Genomic DNA, 17344 nt, shown 5'->3' with positions numbered 1-17344 from the left:
CAGCTTGGCTCCATTCAGCAGGTAAGCCAGTTGACCGTGTTGGCAGTACACAAGTACATTCTGTTACTTGTCTCTCCCAGCAAGGGAGGATTTAAAAACTAGTAAACTGGTGGCTCCAGTGGAATTTGATTATTGCCAAATTTAATTTATTGCTTGTGAGCTTTAAGATTAAAAACAAAAATCGTTCTCACATTGTTCCGTGAAGAAGACAAATAGATTCAATAGTATGTTTTATTTAAATCCATTTGCGCATATATGTTTTATGGGTGTATGCATATATGTGTTTAGAAACATTTTGGTTCGCTCTGGGATATAGAATTGGACATTTAAATTTTTTGCTTACTAGCTTTTCATTCTGCTAATTTGTTTCTACAGTGAACTGATTACTTCATAGCCTTTTAAAAATGGCTTTATTGAGATGTCACATACAATTCACCCTGATGTGTATAGTTCAGTGATTTTTTTTTTAAGTACAATCAGAGTTGTGCAGCCATCATTATAATCAGTTTTAGTAATTTTTACCACCCCCAAAAGAAACGCCAGGCCCATTAGTAGTCACTCCCCATTCCCTTCCCAAACCCCCTCGCTGTGGGTTACCACTAATCTACTTTTTGTCTCTCTAGATTTGCCTATTCTGAACATTTCATGTAGATGGAATCATACAGTATGTGGCCTTTTATGACTGGCTGCTTTCACTTAGCATAACATACTCAAGGCTCATCATGTTGTAGCGTGTGTGAGGACTTCATTCCTTTTGGTTTCTAAATACTACTACTTTGTAACTTTTTAATTGCTAAAATTGCCTAACTAAAGTTCCTAATTAGGGAAAGAGTGGGTTTTAATAGCATCTTAAAGTAGACTATGAGTATGATTTCTGGTCTTAGTTCTTGAAAAAGACTCTATGAGAGTATGGCTTGTTGAGGTTTATGCTCCCCTTTCCTTCTAAGCTAAAGGAAGGGAAACTGGCTCGTTGAGCTCTCTGCCTATAATAGAGCAGTTTGTGACTCAGGAAGTCTCAGGAGATTTTGTAAAGCAGTCCACTGTGGGCCAGGTAAGTGTTTCAGTCCCAGAGGTGGGATCTTGTTTTGAAAAGAATCCCCAAGCTAGCCATAAAGTGCACAGTTGTTGCAGTGGGCCCTCAGAAGTCAGTGAGGAAACAAATTTTTCTGTTTCAGCATCTATTTTGCCAGGCTATTCAAGTGCAGTATAAAAAGGGGAGAATAATGTTTCATTATTGAGTAGCAGAATGAGTGTAGTATTTCTAGACGTTTCTATCCAATTTCCCAAAAATAAATTTAAAGACAGACATTTACTTTTTGAATATGGATTTGTTTTCTCTAAGAGCACACATTTATCGTTTTGTTGGTAACTCTACAAAGGTCTCTAAAATGGTATGATAATTAAGAAAGATCCAGATAGGGTTTGTTATTTATTCTTGTTGCTATATACGATTTCTACCCTGAGAGGATTTGAAGCTAACCCATCACTTACCTGTAGTCTAGCTATTTATTAAGGTATTTAAAATCCATAGTCTCACTTTGGGTATGAGCATCTGAATGGGACCGCTGAGATGGTACAGTTGTGTCTTGTTCCCACACAGGCACCAGAGCAATGGAGCTGTCATTGCCCGCTGTGGACAGCCTGAGGTCAGCTGGTGGGGCTGGCGGAATGCTGATGACGAGCACCTGGTGCAGTCAGTAGCCAAAGCCTGTGCCTCCGACTCCCGATCAAGTGGCAGCAAGCTGTCAGCTAGGAACAGTGCTCGAGACTTCCCCAATGCAGGAGACCTTTCTGATGTGGAGTTTGGTAAGGTGCTCGCTGGACCCATGGCAGCAATTTTTATAGCATATGAGAACCTTGTCTTGAAATGGCCTTTTTCTTACAAGATAAAGAATTCGTTTCATAGAAGAGAGAGAGCAAAGCTTCAGTTGATGGATTTGTTTGTGAGTCATGGGTCTTGGCAATGAACCAGAAGACCCCTCGTTTCAAACTTGGTTTAAGAGGACTCGAGTGTTTTATGTTTCTTGTCATAGTGACAAGACTGGAGTATATATGTGATGGAGGACCTGCAGTGTCTCCAGACCATGGGGGGAAACACCCGGCTTCATTCAAGACTACCGATATAGAAACAAGGTGTAAGGGACTGTAGGCAAAATAAAAAATAAAGAGAGGCCTGTGTATCAAGGGTTCTGGTGAGGTGGATTTCACTGCATTTTTTTGGGTACTGTAATATGTGCCTATGGTTCTTATTTTGCACAAATCTGGGACAGACAGGTTCATTTCGTTTTCCTTCCCACTCCTGTTGTCCCTAGATTCTTCTCTGTCAAATGCGTCAGGAGCAGAGAGTTTAGCCATCCAACCGCAGAAGCTTTTGATCTTGGATGCACGTTCCTATGCTGCGGCTGTCGCGAACCGAGCCAAGGGAGGGGGCTGTGAGTGCCCAGGTGAGATGTGCAACGCTTTGTCCCTGATGTGCTGTCCTTCTGAGTCCAGCCCCTGCCCAGCTGGCTCTCAGTTCTCAATATAAAATGAATGGCAAACCATGGTCCTCAGCCTATCTTGAGAGAGCCAGAGCTCTTTGGATTCTTAACACTGTGCTCTTTTCAGGGGAGAAATGGAGGAGGAGGTGCAGTGAAACCAAATAATCCTCCTTCCCTGTGCCAACCTTTAGGTGATAAGGAAAATCAATCCTCTCTCATAATAAGGTCTGTTCATATTTGTAAGCTGCTTCTTTAGTGGCTCAATTTCTTAGCCTTCTAAGAGCTTTTTGTTGCTTTTGACAAGTGGGTGTGCTCATCACTGGTCTCACAAAACACCCTTCACATGGCTCCTACTTAGAAAACCTGGCGTGGAAATTGAAGCAGTAAATACAAAACTCAAGCAAAGCACCTCTGTCCTGACCTGTGACATGCCTACTCTTTGAATGCTGGTTTTCTCCGAGGAGGGACCCTTGCATTGTCAGTTGTGTGCCGATGGAGCAGGTAGAGGCACCAGGCTCTGTATTCGGATGTGATCTAAGATGGAAAGTAAAAACAGTGGTCCCAAGGTGAAATTTGAATGCATGAAATGCATTATTCTGCCAGGTTCTTTTTGAACAGATTCCAGAGCTACAGGTTATATGAGGCCTAAGAAATAAACCTGGGGTGAGACGGAAGTATATAGATCCTTTTTTTTTTTTTTAAAGTAACAGCTTCTATTTTATGTCAGTATCTTCACAAATCTAACCTTCCTTTTCACAAAGACAGCTAAAATTCAAGCACTGTTTTTCTCTCATAATAAAAGACTGGGCCAAATAGGCATCAAAACACTGCAGTTTCATTAGTCAGCAGCTGCAGCGGATTTGTTTTATAGCCATTTTGTTTCTTTTAAATTTGACGTGTGGGCTTTAAATTCAACATATTTGTGTTCTCTTTATTGTTATTCTCTCCAGAGTATTACCCGAACTGTGAAGTTGTGTTTATGGGGATGGCAAATATTCATTCAATTCGGAGGAGTTTTCAGTCTCTGCGGTTGCTGTGCACACAGATGCCAGATCCCGGAAAGTAAGACCTTGACCTTGGCTTTAATTGTGCATTGCTTTTTTAAAAAACCAGTTTGGAGGTGTATTTCCTTCTATTTCTTGGTGAACTTCAGTTTTGCTGTCAATCTCTGTGGGTATTCTTTTTGTTAGGAGCATGGCAGCATAAATGAGGAGCTGGGATTAAAATCGAGCCATTTGTAAGGTTTCAAAATGTGCATATTACAGATCTCGGCCCTCAGAACAGAACCATTGTCTTCTTGTTTTTCCTGGAGCCTCTTCCTTCTCTCATACATTGTTTTTGGCCCAAAGAAATTTAATTCTTTGGTTTCTGACGTCCTGTAGTGATACTAATCTGCTGTGAACTGGGATGCTTTGCCATAGAGTCAAAATTTATTCATCATGTTCTAAAAAGGGTTAAACTTTAAACTTGCCATTCGGTCAGTTCCTTTCACAAATGCTTCTGATTTCTAAACTACCCTCTCTTATTTACTAAGAACATTACCATGATTTTTATTGCTTATTAAAAATGAATGACTGGCATTTGCAGTGAGGAAGGTGAAATAACACCCCCTCCTCTCAAGGGAGCTGTTTGAATACAAGATAAATGAGGAGGAATGCTCGTAAAACAAATATAGACAGGTAAATATTTCAAAGTGCCTATTTTACTATTTCAGGAAGCCAGAAATGGTGCCAGAGAAGATAGAATTTTCTCTTTTCTGGTATTTGTGCTGGAGCCCATAGCTGTTTCCCTGGGTTCTGTTCAGTAGATCTCATGACCACATCAAGTTTTGCAGCATTCTTTATTTGATTTATTAAATCAAACGGCTGGCTGAACCACTTATGCTAACTTCAGGTAGCACATGATTAAATTCATCAGTTGCAATCAGCCCAGAGGGTGAAGCACTTGTCCTTGGGGAAAAGCCTGACCGAAGACACGAGCTTGCTGCTTTGGGAATTAGCAGCTTGCATCTGCTACACATTTCCAGACCCAGCTATTAGTACTCTCTTCCTTAAAGTTGGGGCATAGAAAGGACGACTCAGGCGATCTTGCACTAATTGTATGAGTTTGGCCAAGTAGCCACTTGGCTGCTTGTTAATCTGTGGGTATCAGTTTTCCGATCTATAAAATGAAAGGGATAGAATCAATACTACTTGATCTCTGATATCTTCCATATGTTAAACTTCTTTGTTAAAAACTGTTTTTTAAACTTGGAGTGAAAAAGATGTAATTAGCCCTTGCCTGGTTCAAATGAATGTCTGAGGGATTTTATTAAAGAAGAAGGCAATGCTTTGTCTGTCTTTGGCAGCAAGTCATAATGCAGTACTGAAGCCTCTTGAGGATAAAAAGAAGCTATAGCAGTGGCGGGACCAGCTATAAACAAGCCTCCCAACACTTTTGTTTGCGGCCGTGAAGGGCTAGGGCACAGTATGTTTCTACTCCAGTTTGAGAATAGGACAAGGCGATGTGGAGTCTTAGCACCTCTCTGTTGGCAGATTTTAGAGTGCAGCTTCTCTGTTAGGACAACACCAGCTGGTATGTATATATAAATAGTCCAGTCAGGTTCAAGAGAACCTAACACTTGTTTACCATTTCTCCAGGGGCCAGGAGATAATTCAGTATTTGTTTTCCTCAACCTTATCTTTCAGTTTCTTTTAAGACTATGTGAAGAATGAGAATAAACAATTGATCCACCAGCAAAAAAAAAAAAAAAAATGCTTCTCGGTACCTATTAGGAGATAGAAAGTCTTGAGATTGAGTTGTTACCCACGACTTGAACATTAGGAATCTTCCCTGTATCCTAGGCACTGTGCTGGGGGCCAGTTATACCTGAGACACCGTGTCCGCCCTCTGTGGATCCAGAGTCTGGTTGGTAGACCACGCTAATCCATGTGAAACCAATACTTAGGCAGTACTTTCTGTTGTCCTCTTGCCTGGAAAGACCCTCTCCTTGGACTGTTCTAAAAATCCACACTCATTTCCCAAGGTTTAATAGTCCTTTATAGCCTCGTCTTGGCAACAGCCTTCTCAGAGCCCCCTGGCAGAAGTATTTATTCCCTTGTCTGACTCAGTGTTTGAAGGGCTAAACTGTGGTCTTTGTGTGTTTTTTTAATCTTTAAAATTTTTTTTGTTGGGGAATATGTTTCCCAATGTGTTTCTCCAGGGCCCATCAGCTCCAAGTCGTTGTCCTTCAGTCTAGTTGTGGAGGGCGCAGCTCAGCGCCAAGTCCAGTTGCCGTTTTCAATCTTTAGTTGTAGGGGGCACAGCCCACGTCTGTCCCATGCAGGAATTGAACCAGCAACCTTGTTGTTGAGAGCTCGCGCTCTAACCAACTGAGCCATCCGACGGCAGCTTGTTGTCTTCAATCTAGTGGAGGGTGCAGCTCACTGGCCCCTGTGGGAATTGAACCGGCGACCTTGCTGCTCAGGCTCGCGCTCTCTAAGCAACTGAGCCATCCAGCCGCCCCTAAACTGTGGTCTTAATACAGATCTGATTGGATTTTAGAGAAGTCAGTGAATTTGGGGGTGAAGATCGTGACAGGACACAAGAAACAAACTGTCAATACAGTTAAAAGACAAGTGTGATTAGCTGTAATTACTCCCAAGTGGCAGTTCTTAGGATCTGATACTTTCTGAAGGCCGTGGATAAAAGGTTCTTCTAGATCCCTACATTATTAGCTACCTACATTATTAGCTTGGGCCCATCCAGTTTTCAGTTTTAGTCAATAGACGTTTAAGACTTGAGCAGTGGTAGGAGTTAGGGTGTGGGTAGCAGGTGACGCACTATTCTTGAATGTGGCATCCAGCTGACATCTTATTATAGGCATATTTGTATTTAAGTTTTCTTTGCCTTTTTTTTTTTTGAGAACTTCTGTAGAGTTGGTGGTCATTAAATACAAATATCTTCTGTTTTACATCTCAGAAGTGGCTGTATTTTCTTCAGAAGATTCCAGAAAGAACCACTTTTCTGTTACTGGGTATATACCTACCACGGACTAAAATGTATTAAACATGAATTCTCTGGGAAGTCAGCCACAATATTTTTGGAACAAAAAGTGGCCCTGTTAATGACGGCCCTATTTCTAAGGCTCTTCTGTATTGCATAGTAGGGTTTGGGCTGCATCCTTGTACATGTTTTATAAAGAGCTTTTCTGTTTGTTTTGGCAGTTTTATTTGGAGGGAAAAGTCTTTAGGAACTGCTTTTTAATTTGACAGGTATTTGGCATGATGCAGTGAAGTAAGTCAGAAAAATCAGCATTTCTTTATTCCCTTCTGTTATTTTTATAGTTGGCTCTCAGCTCTTGAAAGCACAAAATGGCTCCATCACCTATCTGTGCTTTTGAAGTCGGCACTTCTGGTAGTGCATGCTGTGGATCGTGACCAGCGACCGGTGCTAGTGCATTGCTCAGATGGCTGGGACCGCACCCCCCAGATTGTGGCGCTGGCTAAGCTCTTACTGGACCCTTATTACCGAACCATAGAGGTGGGTACATCCAAGGAGCAGGTTTTGGTACTTTAGGATAAGTGGGGAAACCTCAGAGGCTTTTATGATCAGTTTTGGTCATGTGGCTAGGTCTAATGAAAGTGAATTTTGTTTTTAAATCATTGCTCCTTTATCTTGAGCTAAATTGTGGTGGTGCCTACCACAGTTCTTGCCTCTTAAAATGGAGCCGATTGTGGATAACAGATATTGAGAATACAGACATCTTTTCCTTTGTAGTCTACCTACTTGGAAAAGTTTTGGCTATTCCAGGAAAATGGGGCTTCTAGTGAAGAGTCTTGGTATGCTTATGGTCATGGGTGTAGAGATCACCACAGAGTGTTCTGTAGAGAAAGCCCTACTCTGAAATAACCACTTGTTGGGTTAAAGAGGTAAGAAAAACCATAAAGGTATCCTAAAATATACGTAAATCTGGGGTGGGGAAAGATTTTAAACCTGGCTTTGTAAGTCTAACATGAAAGACAGAAATTTAAAAATTTTTAAAAATGAGAAAAAATGTGACTTTTATATAAAAATTTATTAAAAAATGTGAATAAAAGAGGCTAAAAATATAAATTAACTCAAGAAAGGCTTAGATAAATGCTTAGTTAGTACTCTTTAGATGATTATGGAATGTTGTTGAGGGAATTGAGAAACCCCTGTAAGCATGTGTCCCATTGGGGGTGGAGCCTTTGGCTGTGGGGTTGGGTCAGGGGCTCTTGATGGGTTTAGTGGGAGGCTGTTAAAAGGGATTGCTGCCAGTGATACCAGGCTGTCTCAATCTGGATAGACAAGCACAAATGGTCTCTTGGATGCTTCCCCACAGGGTTTCCAGGTCCTCGTGGAGATGGAGTGGCTGGATTTTGGCCACAAGTTTGCTGACCGGTGTGGTCATGGGGAGAACTCAGATGATCTGAACGAACGTTGCCCAGTGTTCCTGCAGTGGCTTGACTGCGTTCATCAGCTTCAGAGGCAATTTCCTTGCTCTTTTGAGTTCAATGAAGCATTCCTTGTGAGTTTGGGCCTGTGATTCTTGGTTTTGGGCACCTTCTAAATCTTGCTGGTATCAATGCAAATGCTAGTGGGACAGTTTTAGTTGAAACTGCATCTGTTTTTAGACTTTAATAAACGGGCTATTCTTTCTCCCATTTTTAAAATTAAAAAAACAATAATAAACAAGTGTTTATTCTGTGAATCCAGGTGAACTAGGTTTGCATAAAGTCTTTGAGTTATTTTCAACTTAGCTTTAAAAATCAATGATAGAAGCTCTAAATAGCAGTTAGAAATAGAAACAATTGAATGTCTTCCGCTCCCTCCACCTCGCCTACCAAACCCCCTACATCTGTCCCAAGTGCTCTGCCCCCTCCCTTTTGATGGAGGACACACTCTCCCCGCCCTCGTCCAGCCCTGCCTCTCACGTCTTCACTAGCTCCTGCCTCCTGTCCTCTGCTCAGCTACGTGGCTCCAGCATTTTTCCTCTTTGCCTTTGGCATTGGCACAGTTCCCTCTCTACCAGGTCCTTGCCATCAGCATACAAACATGGCGTAGTACCTCTTCTCAGTCTTGTACCCTCCTCTAGCTATTCTCGTTTCTCACATCTCATTTCGTCACAGCAGAGCTCCTCAAGTCATCTACATTTGTTATCTCAAATTCTTACCTTCCCATTCTCTCTTAAACCCACTCCAGTCAGGTGTCCGCCCTACCACTTTCGTTAAGGTGACCACTGACCCTCATGTTGCAATTCTAGTGGTCAGTTCTCAGTCTTCATCTTTTTTTTAACTGAGGAATAACTGACATAACATTATTATATTAGTTTCAGGTGTACAACCTAATGATTCAGTATTTGTATATTTTGAGACTTGATCACCATAAAAGTCTAGTTGACATTAATCACCATACATACTTACTTAATGTTTTTTCCTTGGAACGAGAACTTTTAACATCTACTCTCTCAGTAGCTTTCAAATATGTACCACAGTATTACTGACTATATTCATCGTGCTGTACATTATATCCCCATGACTTATTTTATAACTGGAAGTTTGTACCTTCTAAGTGTCTTCATCTTCTTTGATCCATCATTACTATTTGGCGCAGTTTAATCACTTCTTTCTTGAAACACTTTCTTCATTTGCCTTCCAGCACATACTCTCTCTTAGCTCTCAACCTCACCAGCTGGTCCTTTCTGGTTCCTCCTGACCTCCCCAGTTCTGAATGTTAGAATGCTCCAGGGCTCAGCCTTGGCTGCTGCTCTAGCTGCATTTCTTCTCTAGGGATTTCATCCAGTCCAGTGGCTTCAGTTGCTGTCTGTGACTCCCACATTTATACATCTTCAGCTCAGACCTCTCCACTTAACTCCAGACTCGCATGTCCAACTGTGACCACTTAGTACCTCCACTTGGGTATCTTAATGGTATTTCAAACTTAACATTTTCAACACTTAGTTCTTGATTTCCACATCTCCCACCCCAAAACCTGATCTTTCAGATGTCTTCCATCTCACCAAATGGCAACCCAGTCCTTCCATTTACTTCGGGCAAAAACTTTTATTTTATCTTCAACTCTCCTTTTTCTTTTATACTTCACATTCAGTTTGTCAGCAGATTCTGCAGCTCTTCTTTCAGAATAGATCTAAAACCTGATTACTTATTGCTGTCTCTGTTATTTTCACACTGGTCTAAGCCACCATCCTCTTCTGCCCCAATTCGAGAGGGTCAATCCAGCAGCCAAAGGGATCCTTCTAAGGCATAATGCAGACCATGTCGTTCTCTGCTGAAAAACCTCCAGTGACTTCCCATTTCACACAGAGCAAAAGTCAAAGTCCTTAAAGTGGCCTGCAGGGCGCCTAGCGGTTACCTGTCTAGCTTCTTTTCCTGCCATTCTCCTCCTGGTGCAATGTCCTTTAGTCACACTGGCTTCCTTCTGTTCCTCAGAAATCACAAGCATAGTCACCTCAAGATCACTGTACTTACTGTTACTTCTGCCAAGCATTTCCCTGCCAGACACCTCCATGACCTGCTCTCTCAATTCCATCAGTCTTGGGCCAGTAAGGCTTTCCCACACTGCCCTGCATGTGCCCTGTCCCTGTCCCTCTGTCTGATTGTCCATAGCATTGGTTATCCCTCTCTCACTCAAATAAGCTCCGTGAGGGCAGGAGAACCATCTGATTATTGTAGCATAGCCAGCCCCATAGAAATGTCTGGGGTATGTGAGATGCTCAGGAGCGATTTGTTGAATGAAAAGTTATGTAGAACTGTGTTCTCAGTTCAGACTTGGGTGCACACTGATCCGCTCCTGTACCCAGTTTAGATGCTCCATCGCTCAAGGGTAGCCGTTAACGTAGGACCTCAGAGACTCTGCCAGGAAGGCCCAGTGCAGTGGGTGTGCCAATTATCTGTCTTTGCCCATTTGACTTAGGAGCAGTGCTGGTTGGGGTTGGTGCTCAGAAATTGGTGTTTTGAGGAGGCGGCTGTTGCGTGGTTTTACTTGATTCCCCCATCCTTACTGAGTGTGAACTGAAGTGCTCGCAGGGATATCCGGGAAGGGTGGCCCAGCTGCGCTGGCCTTCACCCGGAGCACGCGTACTCTATTGCTTGATTTTTGTCTCGTTGGACTCCCGTAGGTGAAACTGGTGCAACATACCTATTCCTGCCTCTTTGGAACATTCCTGTGCAACAATGCCAAGGAGAGAGGGGAAAAGCATACTCAGGAACGGACATGTTCTGTGTGGTCACTGCTTCGGGCAGGCAACAAGGCTTTCAAAAATCTACTGTATTCCTCTCAGTCAGAAGCCGTATGTATCCTTCAGCCTTTCCTCTCTGATCAGCGGAAGGAGTTTGGGGGTGGGGATAGATGCGAGCCTTTTTGAGTAGTGACTGTTTTCTCGAAGTCATCTCTGTTGTCTCTGGATGGGTTGGTTCCATTTTTTCCCTACCATTCTGTCTTGAGAATGTCTCGTGATGCTCTCACCTGCTTCTGACCCCTTTTGTTCCGAGTGGTTTAATATATATCTCCACTTTGCCACTCTAGACAAATCTTTTCTGGCACCTCTGCCAGAGCTTAACTTATTCCTAGTATGTTCTGTCTAAGGAGTGGTAGAGGCACTTAAGTTGTTCCCTGGATGCCACTGATAGCCCAGAAGGAGCTGCCACCAGTTCCCCAGCACCTTTCTGGTGTCAACGGGTGATGATACTCCCTGCATCTTCTGTCTCAGAGGGCAGAAAAATGTGTGGCATTGGCATGTGTGTCTGTGATTCTCTGCTCACGTGGAGAACTAGTAGGCCCTCTAAGACTTTCTTCCTCAAAGGAATACCTTCTGGTAAGCAGAGAAAAAGAGGCACTTGCATCTATGTGTTGACACATGGTAATGTTGCTTTTGTCAGAATGCATCTTAAATTCGAAAGTCAAAAGCAGGCTCATCAGAGGTTATATTGCTTTGCTGGACTATTAATACGCTTCTCACTACATTTGAGTAGTGGGAGGAAAGATTTAAACTAATTGCTTCTCCTCCACTGTGCTTGCTGGGGAAGTAACACTACAGGAAGAAAATTCCCTCCTTTTCACATGATTAATTTAAATGATCCTATAAAATAGGTTTGACGGTGTCTTCTGAAGCCAAGTTTTTGTACCAGGGAACAGACAATCACCATTTAGTGAAATGACTCACTCGCTTATGCAGTAAATGCAACACATTAAGCTATTGAAAGTCAGCCTTTCAATAAAGAAATGGATTTTCAAAAAATCCTTTACCTGTTCATGCCTACAAGAGGCTCTCAGGTGAAAAAAAAATGTTGCCAAAAAGTCTCTAATCCTTTATAGACCCTCTTGAGAGGTAGACCTGTATCCACTGATGGTAACTCCCTTTGGAGATTTGCCAAGACCTGTTGGGTGGTCCATCTTTGGTACTTGTTCTTGACCCTCATTTCTAGACATTTCTAAAAGACTTGTTGGGACTTGTTTAAACCTGTATCCTCTACTCTCAGGTGCTGTACCCTGTGTGCCACGTGCGTAACCTGATGCTGTGGAGTGCAGTATACCTGCCCTGCCCATCCCCGTCCACCCCCGTGGATGACAGCTGTGCGCCGTACCCAGCGCCTGGCAGCAGCCCTGATGATCCGCTCCTGAGCCGGTGAGCCCAGGGTCGATGCCAGGCCTCAAGTCCTGTGCGTTGTATCCCTCTGTCAGGGCACGCCCAGGGTGGGTCAGAGATCATGACATTGGCTGGCTCCACATGTTTTCTTAGGTCTCTGAAATTTTCTTAGGGAAGGTATAAGGGTTCTGGGGTTCAAGGCCATACGAGCCTAATTTCCTGATGGGTGTTTGGGCCCTGTCACTACATCCCTCTTCTCTATGCGCTGAGCAATTTCTCAGTGACGGAGCAAATCTCCTGGCTTCCTTGTGAGCCTCTGGCTTGAGTTTCAGCCACTGAATTAGCTTTATTGAATTCAGAGTGATAAACAAATTAATTTAAAATAATGTAATATCAGGAAATTAGCAACACTACTTTCCTTTGCCACTAGTTGAGAAACACAGCAGTATCATACAGAATGTCTCTTTAAAATGGCATTTGCTCTTAGCTTATTTGTATGTACTGGGCATGGGGTAGGGCGGTGCAGGAGGAAATCTGCAGACTTGAAGATGGATTGGTGCTGGAGGCTTTGCCTTTCCAGCAGTCTGAGCCGCACTTCAGAGATGCCATAGCTCCTTGAGTAGCTATAATGGACCCAATTATGAAACAACAACCTGTTAAAACCTCTTGTCTCCTACGCCCCCTCTGAACAGCTTCAGAGTCTCATTTCCCCCAAATTCCTTTCTTCTAGGCTACCAAAGACTAGATCATTTGACAATTTGACCACAGCCTGCGACAACACAGTGCCTCTCGCCAGCCGGCGCAGTAGCGACCCCAGCCTGAATGAGAAGTGGCAGGAGCACCAGCACAGACGCTCGCTAGAACTGAGCAGCCTGGCTGGCCCTGGAGAGGAGCCTTTTGATCCTGACGGCTTGGGGAAGCCAACCAAAGTGCTGGGTGGCGCTGAGCTGTCTGTTGCAGCTGGAGTGGCCGAGGGGCAGATGGAGAACATTTTGCAAGAGGCCACCAAAGAGGAAGTTGGGGTAGAGGAGCCTGCCCACAGAGGGAGCATCGAGCTGCAGGAGGGGAAAGAGGAGGCTCTCTTAGGAAAAGAGAGCAGGGGCAAGGCTCCTGAGGGCTCAGGCACTGAACTCCAGCCAGCACCAGCACTGGATGCTGCTGCTCTGAGGAGCCCTCCGGGCACCAGCCTTTCTCTCTTCTCACAGGGTATTCCTGAGCAGCAGGGTGGGCACAGTGTCCTTCCCAGTTCTCTCCAGGAGCCCCCCGGAGGAGCCGACGCCCAGGAGGTCCCTGTGGAGCAGCCTCAAATAGGAGCTATCGCAGAGGACAGGGAGGAAGCAAATCTTCCGATCCCAGTAGATGCAAACATTGGTTATGGTACCTCACAATCAAGTTCTCTGCTGCCCTCCCAAGTCTCATTTGAGGCCAGAGGACCAAACATAGACAGTCCCATGGACATGTTAATGGAAGATAAAATGAAGTCAGAAGGTGGGCCCCAAGGCCATCACAGACCTTACCTGCTAAACAGTGACAGGTTTAGTGGCAAGGACATGCTTCCTGAAGCCATGGAGCCCAGGCCTTCGGAGAGGAGCCTGGCTGAGAGGCCTCAAGTGGGACCTGTGGTGCATAGGACTTCCCCTGGCAGTGCCCGCGGCCCAGCGCATTCTTCTTGTGCCTTGCCGGTAGCCGAAAGTAAAGAGGGGCTCGTGTGCAATGGTGCCCCAGAGATGGAAAATAAGGCCCCAGAGCAGCCCCCAGGGCTTAGCACCCTCCAGAAGTCCCCCACCCCCAACGGGCACTGCGCCAATGGCGAGGTGGGTAGAAGCAAGGACTCACTGAGTCGCCAGCTGTCTGCTATAAGCTGCAGTTCTGCCCACTTACACTCAAGGAACTTGCACCACAAGTGGCTGCACAGCCAGTCAGGGAGGCCGTCTGCAACTGGCAGCCCTGACCAGCCTTCTCGCAGCCACCTGGACGATGATGGCATGGCTGTGTACACGGACACTATCCAGCAGCGCCTGCGTCAGATTGAGTCAGGCCACCAGCAGGAAGTGGAGACCTTGAAGAAACAAGTGCAGGAGCTGAGGAGTCGCCTGGAGAGCCAGTACCTGACCAGCTCCCTACGCTTCAATGGGGACTTTGGGGATGAAGTGGTGAGTATCCCGTGCTCCATAGCTGCGCGAGGAGACCGGGCCCACTGAGGCTGAGGACGCTTGGTGCCTGGTGCGTGGTGATTAGTGCAGATTTCTGACAATCGGGAAGGTCCACGGCACCGCTGTTGGGAAAGGCTGGAGGTCAGCCTCAGCCACGTGAATGGCATCCTGCCTCTTTTTCATTTCTGCCTTGCTTAACGTGCCATGGGCGTCCTGTTCATGCAGTTTGAATAAGGAAGAGAGTTAGCACACACTGCGTGGTTGGTCAGATCTCTTTGGAGAGAGGATCGTATGTCTGAAGAAGGGCATGAACTCTGGGGCAGAATGACATTTGTAGGGCAATGTCAAATATTCATGTCAAATTGTAGTTCCTGTCCTACCCCAGTAGCTGGTCAACTGTTAGCGCCCCCAGACATGGGCTATAACTGTGAAGGTTTAGTTCTCTTTTAACAGATATTTGTGTCCACCACTGAAGGCAGTAGAAATGGGGGAAAGGGATTGGTTTCGAGCACTGCCAAGTTACACTGACGGGTCCTGGTGACTGGAAGTGGAGGTGCCTGAGGGGAGGTTTTCCAACAGGTGCTCTCTTCATTGGGGGCGTTGATATTCAAGTCCACGTGTAAGCCTGGCTCTGAAGCAGTGTACGTTAAAGGCGGGCTCATCCAGTAACTTTCAGTTAAAACTGACTTCTTGGTTTTTTCCTTCATACTAATAATTTCTTATTTTCCCAAAGAGTCCTTCAGAGACAGGAGGACATACCCAAAGCACTCAGTTTCAACACACAGATGTTAGGTGGCAGGGTTGGATTGACAGGCCTACTGGAGAAGCTGACACTGAGTTCCCAGTCCATCCTGTCACTTCTGCCCCTCTCACCTCCTGGAACCCAAGGCCCGGCTTTCCACCCCCGAGTCACTGCACACAGCCTTAGATCTGTGTATCTCTCTTCCAGCTGAGCTCAACCCTGTCTCTGCACCTGCTCAACCCAATTCTTGATGGCTGATGCACCTACAGATTCGGCAGCCCTACACCCAGGCCCACCCAAAGTCCCCAGTGCTCCCTTCTTTTCCGAGCCCTTTCTTCTTCTGGGAGGAGACCAGGTTCATTCTCTTCAGCTGTGTTTGTTTGCCAACAGACTTCAATCCCCGACTCGGAAAGCAATCTGGATCAGAACTGTTTGTCTCGCTGCAGCACAGAGATTTTCTCTGAAGCCAGCTGGGAGCAGGTGGATAAACAGGACACGGAGGTACAGGCTCAGCCCCTGTTCTGAGTGCCATCCATGCAACTGTGGTTGCAGTTCTTCTCCATCCCCAGTGCTGCCCCATGCCCCTGGCCAGGGAATGACATCATAGCACACTTAGCCTTGAGCCTCTGTGAATCTCAGCGCCTGTGACTCCCCATCAAGCCTAGAATTTCTGAGCCAGGGAGACTCAGCGAGCTGGCCCGCTCTCATTGCCTCTATGAACTGGAGCTTTCCCAGTTCTCATAGTGACCCAAGTTGCTGCTGCCTGCCACTTTATCTCAAGGGAGTTTGGAGTCCCCTCCAGGGGAACGATTTGGACGCCTTTCTTGTTTCTTGCTGGTCTGGTGCCACTGGAGCCAGCATGGTCCTTGGGACTCTTGCTGCCCCCAGCATGGCTCTGCTGGCTCCACCTGGATGGCCCATTTCCTGTCACTAACCTGGCCCCATCTGTTTTACAGATGACCCGTTGGCTCCCTGACCACCTGGCTGCCCACTGCTATGCGTGCGACAGCGCCTTCTGGCTCGCCAGCAGGAAGCACCATTGCAGGTGCCGTGGGGGGTGTGTGGTGGGATGGGCCAGGGTGTGGGGGCTGAGATTTGGCCCGTGGAGCTTGTAGATTGGAGAAATGCAGGCATCTGGCTGGCAGTATTCTGTCTGAGGCAGACCCCAGGGCCTACAGGACTCCAATTCAAGCTTTGTTGCCCCTGAAATTGGTGTTTGCAGAACTGGATTTGGTGTCTTTCTTTCGATTTAGAGTGATCATGACCAAATTTTGAAATGTGCAAATGATGTCCCTTTTTGTTTTGTTCTATTTCGCTTCCTGGATGAGTGGGGCAACAGCCACCACCCAAACCACCGTTCCTTATTCCTAAAATAAAATTGCTTCCTATTGAACACGGCTGCTTCCAGCAAAAAGAGTTTTCCTGCTGTGGGCAAGGAACCGCGTTTTCCTACTCCTTACCCTGCTCCCTGACCCCACACTTCTTTTCCTTGTGCCAGTAGTGAGCAGAACTAGCTGGGGGGAGGAGTGTGACAGCTGAGGACATAGTCTTACATCCTTAGTGCTCCCCCCTCCCTCCCTCCCCCCTCCCTCCCTCCCTCCTCCCTCCCTCCCTCCTCCCTCTCTCCCTCCCCCCCTCCCTCCCTCCCCCCCTCCCTCCCTCCCTCCCTCCCTCCCTCCCCCCCTCCCTCCCTCCCTCCCTCCCTCCCCCCCCTTCCCTCCCCTCCCTCCCTCCCTCCCTCCCTCCCTCCCTCCCTCCCAGTTGGGTAGCGAGTTACTGGGGATGCTTTGCCCCAGCTGTGCTGGTGACTGGAGGATGTTCAGTGTTCTTGGGAAAGGAAGTTTATCTGAACGGTGGCATAGCTCACGCCTGAGTGAAACCACCTCTTTGTCTGGTAATGATGTTTCTAGAACTGTGTATCTCCCCACCCCGCACCCCAAGCCCAATGTCTTCGGTTGGCTTCTCCTCTGAGCTGTTTCTCCCCTCCTTGCAGGGACACTGACCGTGTTGATGAAACGTGGTGAGCATTTGCAACAACCTGTCTGTGATGTCTGCACATCTACAATAACTTCTCCACACTAACGCTGCCATTTCCCCTTCTCTGCACTCAGTGGGATGAAGCTTGGGGCCGGGAGCACAGGCAGGCAGGGGGCTTGGGGGAGAACCAGAGCAGCTGGCTGAGGAGACCATTAGGGCTGAGTCGGGCTGCAGCCCTGTACTCCCCTCCTGACTGCACAGGTCAGCCGAGTCACCTTGTTTGTGACGAGAAGCCGTGCTCCAGCAGGAGCTGATGTTGTGAGGTAGCCTGGTGGGTTTTTAGAGCCATTTCTTGCGGGCCAGTCGTTCATTGAGATGCCAGAAG

The 17344-nt window shown here is 46.2% G+C and overlaps 1 protein-coding gene across 12 annotated transcripts in view; it reads left to right on the top strand.

Moving 5' to 3' along the window:
• MTMR3 (myotubularin related protein 3) overlaps positions 1 to 17344 on the top strand; it is a 126246-nt gene that overhangs the window by 105249 nt on the left and 3653 nt on the right. For 6 of the 12 annotated variants that reach the window (XM_074321298.2, XM_074321302.2, XM_019743029.3 and 3 more), the window contains 11 exons: positions 1601 to 1806; positions 2313 to 2444; positions 3431 to 3542; positions 6806 to 7001; positions 7825 to 8010; positions 10621 to 10791; positions 11981 to 12126; positions 12818 to 14240; positions 15373 to 15483; positions 15939 to 16027; positions 16976 to 17002. In XM_074321298.2, the coding sequence (XP_074177399.2) occupies positions 1601 to 1806; positions 2313 to 2444; positions 3431 to 3542; positions 6806 to 7001; positions 7825 to 8010; positions 10621 to 10791; positions 11981 to 12126; positions 12818 to 14240; positions 15373 to 15483; positions 15939 to 16027; positions 16976 to 17002 (2799 nt within the window). Of the gene's footprint in view, positions 1 to 1600; positions 1807 to 2312; positions 2445 to 3430; positions 3543 to 6805; positions 7002 to 7824; positions 8011 to 10620; positions 10792 to 11980; positions 12127 to 12817; positions 14241 to 15189; positions 15484 to 15938; positions 16028 to 16975; positions 17003 to 17344 lie in introns of those variants that run through there. The other 6 variants (XM_074321303.2, XM_019743033.3, XR_016022377.1 and 3 more) reach the window with 5 other exon arrangements.

The sequence above is a fragment of the Rhinolophus sinicus genome, chromosome 9 (genome assembly GCF_057876585.1).
Source record: "Rhinolophus sinicus isolate RSI-liver-muscle chromosome 9, RSI-T2T, whole genome shotgun sequence".
Taxonomy (NCBI): domain Eukaryota; kingdom Metazoa; phylum Chordata; class Mammalia; order Chiroptera; family Rhinolophidae; genus Rhinolophus; species Rhinolophus sinicus.
Note: the sequence above shows the minus strand (reverse complement) of the source record. Positions and strands in the feature narration are given on the sequence as shown.